This window comes from Oncorhynchus mykiss, chromosome 25 (assembly GCF_013265735.2).
Source record: "Oncorhynchus mykiss isolate Arlee chromosome 25, USDA_OmykA_1.1, whole genome shotgun sequence".
NCBI lineage: Eukaryota > Metazoa > Chordata > Actinopteri > Salmoniformes > Salmonidae > Oncorhynchus > Oncorhynchus mykiss.
In genome coordinates this window covers 31,905,914-31,913,504 of record NC_048589.1, presented here as the reverse complement: position 1 = coordinate 31,913,504, position 7,591 = coordinate 31,905,914, and the positions used below count along the sequence as shown (strand labels likewise).

At 39.9% G+C, this 7,591-nt stretch overlaps 1 protein-coding gene across 3 annotated transcripts in view; it reads right to left on the bottom strand.

Annotated features, from left to right (window-relative positions):
- Positions 1-3,146: 3,146 nt before the first annotated feature.
- LOC110505805 (coiled-coil domain-containing protein 85C-A-like) overlaps positions 3,147-7,591 on the bottom strand; it is a 102,872-nt gene continuing 98,427 nt past the window's right edge. For all 3 annotated transcript variants that reach the window (XM_036962789.1, XM_036962790.1, XM_036962788.1), the window contains one exon: positions 3,147-7,467. In XM_036962789.1, the coding sequence (XP_036818684.1) occupies positions 7,378-7,467 (90 nt within the window). In that variant the 3' untranslated portion in view covers positions 3,147-7,377. The remainder of the gene's footprint in view (positions 7,468-7,591) is intronic.

Here is a 7,591-nt window from a genome sequence, read left to right as displayed (position 1 = left end):
AGACGGGCATGTGGTTGGCGGTCATACACTTTCCAACACCAAAGCCGTAAATAATTCCTCAATTGAATTGAGAAGTGGGGAGTAAAGGGGCACATATATACAACTGTGACGTTATTGTGGCTGGTGAAACATCAATTAAAATTAACTCATGAGGCTGTGTAGCTGCATTAAAGTCCAGGACTCTGTAACAGAAAATGCATACCATGAATATGGTGTAACTCAAAACACAGGAAAGCAATGTCTACATTTTCACTCAAGGATGGGATTGGGTTGGGTCAGACACATTCAAAACTAAAGACAAGGCAGGTGCCAGAATGGGGCCTCCTAGGTTACACATTCTACTGCCATTACTGTATTCCAGTATAGTACAATGACACTTTTGACCGATGGTGTTGTTTACCAACACTAGATTGACAACGGCCTGTTCATGGTGAACAGACGTTGTCTTCCACCCACAGGAAGTCGTCTTGCAGTTCTCTAGAAAATACAAGAACATGTCATTGGTTATGTTATTTTTTTACATACTATACTGTACACAGTAACATCAAAACTGTATTACATGTACTTCACAGTAATATACCAATTAACTGAGGAAAAGTGAGGAAAATAGACCTAATATTGTAGAACTACATTGTATTGTACTGTGATGCAGAATGATGTGCAACAATGACATAGGTACAGTCTAGTGTAGAAAGTTGAAGACATACCTGTTCTCCAGTCTAAATATCTGTATTATGGATGCTACCGTGTAGCGACTCAGGTTGGTCTGGACTCTCTGCCTCCCTCATCGGCAGTCCATGATTTATCCACCAAAGTGGCCCTAAAGTCGTCGGAAATATGTCTCCGTCTGTTGCTTGGTCCCCTTCTTTGTCTTGTCCTACTCCTCTCTCTCTTCCTCTACCTCTTCCTCTCGCTCTCACTGCCTCCATGTTTGCAAAGTTCTCACAAAAGAGGTGATCTTACCTGAGGTCTGTTTGTAGTGGTGAGGCTCAGGCTAATTGGTGTTCAATTACTGTAGAAGTATTTTCATGTGTGTGTGTGTGTGTGTGTGTGTGTGTGTTGCCAATTTCAGGTATGTTTTGCATTTTGAATAGAAGTGTTTTCCCGATGATTGCAAGAGATTTCATTGTTGAACGAAGTGTCTAATTTAAGTGCAAGTGTGTTGCAGAATTGCAAGCAAAGTGCAAAGGAGAAAATGTGTTTGTACTTTTGTTGCCTTTAAGACATGATTACAAAAGGTTTTGATGCTTTTGCCTAAAAGCACATTCACTTTCAGTGTGTAAGCAACGGCAAGAACTGTAAAATGGTGTTGGTCCCCCTTTGCTGCTATAACAGCCCCCACTCTTCTGGGAAGGCTTTCCTCTAGATGTTGGAACATTGCTGTGGGGACTTGCTTCCCAACCATAAAAAACAGCCCCAGACCATAATTCCTTCTCCACCAAACTTTACAGTTCGTACTATGCATTCGGGCAAGTAGCGTTCTTCTGACATCCGCCAAACCCAGATTTGTCCGTCGGACTGGTGAAGTGTGATTCGTCACGCCAGAGAATGCGTTTCCACTGATCCATTGCAGCGAGTTTTACACCACTCTAGCCGACACTTGGCATTGCGCATGGTGACTTAGGCCTGTGTGTGGCTGCTCGGCACTGGAAACCCATTTCATGAAGCTCCCGACATAGTTATTGTGCTGACGTTGCTTCCAGAGGCAGTTTGGAACTCAGTAGTGAATGTTGCAACCGAGGACAGACGATTTTTAATGCACTACGCGCTTCAGCACTCGGCGGTCTCGTTCTATGAGCTTGTGTGGCCTACCACTTCCCGGCTGAGCCGTTGTTGCTCCTAGATGTTTCCACTTCACAATAACAACACTTACGTTTAACCAGGGCAGCTCTAGCAGGGCAGAAAACTGACTTGTTGAAAAGGTTGCATCCTATGACAGTGCCATGTTGAAAGTCACTCAACTCTTCAGTAAGGCCCATTCTACTGCAAATATTTGTCTATGGAGATTGCATGGCTGTGTGCTTGATTTTTTTATACACCTGTCAGCAATGGGTGTGGCTGAAATATCAGAATCCACTAATTTGAAGTGGTGTCCACATTATTGATTATATATATACACATTATATATATATATATATATATATACACACAAAATGATCTTCCATATGTATTCCTTTCTGTTTGAAACACACTACTAAACCAGTGTTATATTCTGATTCCACTGTAGCAAGTATTCCACTGTAGCATTGTGCATGGCCTGGAACATAAAGACACCCATGCATGGCACACACACTCTAAATAAACACACATTTTATGGGATGTTTTAGACTTTATTGAAAAAAGTTTGTGTTTGATTTTTTTTTATGTTGAAGTTTTTTTATTACACCTTGTATACTTTCATATCTTCCATTTGTTACTTCGTTGATGTTTGTATATGTCAAGTTACTGTAAGCAAAGTCACATGGCATAGAACACTGTTGTTTTGTCTTTGGAGAAGCTGTCATACTGAAAAGAAGTCAATCTGAACCTTGTAGTTTACACGCTGCCCATTACCTTTTGCCCATGCTTCATGTCATTACATGTGTTAGCCACTAGGGGGTGTCCTTGTCAAGCCATTGAAATTGAGGCCCTGAATGAACCAACACCTTTAAAGGCATCCTCTCTTCCTTGAAAATTTTACCAATGTTGCTTGTTAACCATCTCTTGTTGTCCTCCACAATGTAATTGGGGAGGGGACTGTGGATCTGTTTTCATCCGTTTATATGTTAGTCACACGCGCTATCTCAGGCCTGATTTTGACGAAACTGGTGAATTTTGCGTCTTGCCAAAGAGATCCGCAGTTTACAAAATGACACAGATTGGACTAAGGCGGGAGCTATAGTAATTAACTGAAATGTGTTAGTCACACACAGTATCTCAATTGGCCCAAGGGTGCTGCATCATGTTTACTGTTTTTAAGCGTTTCACTAGGGAGAGGCTATAAGGAAACTGCTTACCAAATTCTAAAACTGACCCCTACCTTAACTGTAACCGTAACCTAATTTTAACCAATTCTGAAATGAAATATTGGATTGCAGGTCAGGAGTGTCCATATAGCCTTTTCCGTATCACTAAGTTACACTTTCATCAACATTCGTAAACAGGTGAGGGTTTAAAACATAAACTCCATTTTTTTATTTCAAAATCATATAAAAGCAGCTTATTTCAATTTTCACATTTGACAATTTGCTAAAATATACATTTTCAGCTACATACAGGTTGTGGGGAAACATAGGCGGGCTAGTTGCAGGTATTTATGTACACAGCACTGTGTATATCCTAAGATACAACTTAAACTGTGTATATCCTAGGATACAACTTAAACTGTGTATATCCTAGGATACAACTTAAACTGTGTATATCCTAGGATACAACTTAAACTGTGTATATCCTAGGATACAACTTAAACTGTGTATATCCTAGGATACAACTTAAACTGTGTATATCCTAGGATACAACTTAAACTGTGTATATCCTAGGATACAACTTAAACTGTGTATATCCTAGGATACAACTTAAACTGTGTATATCCTAGGATACAACTTAAACTGTGTATATCCTAGGATACAACTTAAACTGTGTATATCCTAGGATACAACTTAAACTGTGTATATCCTAGGATACAACTTAAACTGTGTATATCCTAGGATACAACTTAAACTGTGTATATCCTAGGATACAACTTAAACTGTGTATATCCTAAGATACAACTTAAACTGTGTATATCCTAGGATACAACTTAAACTGTGTATATCCTAGGATACAACTTAAACTGTGTATATCCTAGGATACAACTTAAACTGTGTATATCCTAGGATACAACTTAAACTGTGTATATCCTAGGATACAACTTAAACTGTGTATATCCTAGGATACAACTTAAACTGTGTATATCCTAGGATACAACTTAAACTGTGTATATCCTAAGATACAACTTAAACTGTGTATATCCTAGGATACAACTTAAACTGTGTATATCCTAGGATACAACTTAAACTGTGTATATCCTAGGATACAACTTAAACTGTGTACCACAGTGAAAGAGGCAAAAAAAGAGAACATAGAATTTCATCACAGGTTCCACGTAGAGATGCCTCATTCAGAAAAGAAGCAGTGCATTTGAATGTAACAAAAGGAAAACTGTCAAACTTTAAATCCGAACTTTGTGCTTTCAAATGAACATATAGTAAGTTGCGTGTAGAAAAAAAGTTTGCTAAAGTTTTAATTTGTGAAGACTGAGTGTGTGTGTAGACACGCATTTGTACGTTTTTTTCCATTATGAATCTCCTTAGTCATTAATGCCTAACTATTACAACAACAACAACACCGTACAGAACAGTAATGCTTTTATAGCAGTCCTCAATTCAAACACATTTATCTTCCCTGTTGATTTGCTGCTCATTTTGTTCATACAGTTCTTCTATGTTACGAGTCAGATCAGACACACAGCCAGCTGCATCCAGACTCCTCCACACTGAAACACAGCGTAATAATCCCAAAAGGTAGTCTATTCCCTATTTAGTGCACTACATTTGACCAGGGCAAAAAGGGGATCTGGTCAAAAGTAATGCACTATATAGGGTGTCATTTGGGATGAACACAGCCGCTCTTCTGCTATCAATAAAATGAGAATATTTTTTGTGTAAACATACATTTATACACACCCTTCTGTATAATAACAATTGGGGTATACATTTATTATACCCCGATATAGATTGACAATGTGTCAAACTCAATTCAGAATAATTTACCAATGTTCAGATTTTAGAACACAAATCCGAGAGAATACAGCAAGTTTCTTTTAACACAGTTTGTAACTGCCTATTCAGAACTCAACCTAGCCAATATTACTCCTACAGCATATAGACTCTGAGTGCTCATATACAGTATTCACTGGCCTAACATATGCATGTACATAGAACTCAGCACAGCTATGACACTTCATTCATTGTATATGCATTGTACAACTCCCTATAAAGAAGAGACTAGGATATACATAGATGTTATTACTCCTAATGACATCTGTCTGTTAACTCTTAATGGCGTCTTGTGTCAGTCTTATGACGGTGTTATATAGCTAATGTCACCTAAAAGACCCCGTACAATACTGAGATGACTCAAATACACAGAAATCGGCTAGGAGCCACCGTAGAGTATAGAACACAGCTATGAAGCTTCATTTAGCTACATAGTGTATTGTACACTGAAGTCCCGCTGGAAGACCTCACATAGAGATGACACCTGTGAGACTTCATACAGCATACATAGGGACCCTAGGAGACTTAATTACGCACAGTGATCATCTATGAGACTTCATACAGCATACATAGGGACCTTAGGAGACTTAATTACGCACAGTGATCATCTATGAGACTTCATACAGCATACATAGGGACCCTAGGAGACTTAATCACGTGCAGTGATCATCTATGAGACTTCATTGAGCATTCATATGAATTGTATGAGACTTGCCAAGGATTGCTAGACTGACTGATTTTACATTGATAATCTATGAGACTTCATACAGCATACACAGGCCTAACACATGTCATAATGTACAGGAGCCAGCTAAGACACCTTATAAAGTATACATAGGATCCAGCTCCGAGAACTCAGTATAAGTGCATTGAGTGTACAAAACATTAAGAACACCTGCTCTTTCCATGACATAGACTAACCAGGTGAATCCAGGTGAAAGCTATGATCCCTTATTGATGTCACTTGTTAAATCCACTTCCATCGAGGGAGATGAAGGGGAGGAGACAGGTTAAAGAAGGATAAGCCTTGAGACAATTGAGACATGGATTGTGTATGGGTGCCATTCAGAGGTTGAATGGGCAAGAGCTCATAGAGAATACTTAGGACTGGTCAAAATAAGTTGTTTTCAAACCGTTTCAACGATTGTCATATATAAGATCTGCAGATTTGTAAGTGAAAAGTCCCACTTCCATCTAGCAAGAGTCTGACTTTCTGATCCATGATAAATCATCAGAAGCGACACTATATTAGGCATGAACCGTAACCTTCCCTTGAGTTCATGTTTCAATTAATAGTGTGACAGCCTTCTAGTCTGGTCCCAGAACTGTTTGTGCTTTTACCAACTCCATTGCTGTCGCTGTAGTCATGTTTGTCATGACAGTTCTATCAGGAGTTTTCAGGAGTGGCTAAGCAGACTGGCCCCCAGGCTAGAAGCTTTCTGCCTTGGGAGTACATTTATGAAACTGCACTCGATGTGCCATAACTTAGTTATAAAGTGTGCATCCCAAATGTCACCCTTTTCCCTATATAGTGTTGGTATAAAGAATAAGAATGTGAGGCACAAACAAACATGAACACTAAAAACAACAGGTAAAACAATAGCACTACGTTTTGTTAAACATAACCTACTCTAGTGCTAGAATTTAGTTTAACACTTTGAAAGGATTTCCATCTACATTTGTACACATACTTCTCTCAGATAAAAGAGGACTACATTATTAAACAGCATCCTACAGCAGCTAGGTTTCACGTTGTATAAACCTATGGCTTGTGATTCTACACTGAAGGAAATGACATCATGCTATTTCGAGTATTTGTCCTCATCTATGTTGTAAGGAGTTGCCAGTCAGTTGGCTGTTGAATGGAAAAGTAATGGAAGTAAAGTCAAGAACAGAACATATCAGGGCCTTGACTTGAGAATAGTAGAATGGTTTGTCCTGGAGTGGTTGTCAGTCTTGAACACTTGGTAGGTGAACATTTACAAACACCAAAACAGACGTTGGTTGGAGATGGCAGAAGGTCAGGTAAAGTACTGTAGCTCAGGTGTAGTGACTGGTTGTAAGGGGCAGTTTATCCTCCTCTTCCTTCTCTTTAATGACAAGACACCATAACCAACGTTGGCCGTGGGCACTAGATTACCTGCTGGGTATTGACGAACGGTGTGTCATTCAACATGTAGAATTGTCTTTAAATAAACAGAACATGAGAGCCAACGTGGTCAGAGGCTATAGGATTGCCAACCGCTGTTTTTAACCCTTCATCGGCGCAGCCTATTTTGTAAGATCTAAACTGAGATTTACTGTACCCACTACCCAGGTCAGCTGTAGCCTACATTCCTATATTCACCAGGGGACAATGTTAGGCGAGGCTAAGCACAGAGGTTTGGGTTCAGGCTAGAATTTGTGGGGATCATCTAGCCACGGTCACACAGTGCTGAGAAAATAGGAGGGTGTCATTTGAGATGTGCCCCTTGTTTGTGCACTCAGTGCTGCGGGTCCATGGTTGTTGTTGTTCATTTGTCTGTCTGTCCGTTTGTCTCGTCTGAGTGCTGCTGTGCGCTGGTTAATGTGGTCTTAAGGACTACAAGGGCCCTTTGAACTGGTTCCCAGAGAGATGCTGGCGGATGGAAGGCTTGGATCCTGCAGCGTCACCTAGTTTACGCCACACCACCTGAGAACACAACAGAGTACAGGGAAGTGAGAGAGGGGACACAAAACCCTGTTACACAACGGCTGTATACTATCTACAGTATATCCAGTCCCTTCAGATGAGGGTCTCTAGAAGTGAAATGTAG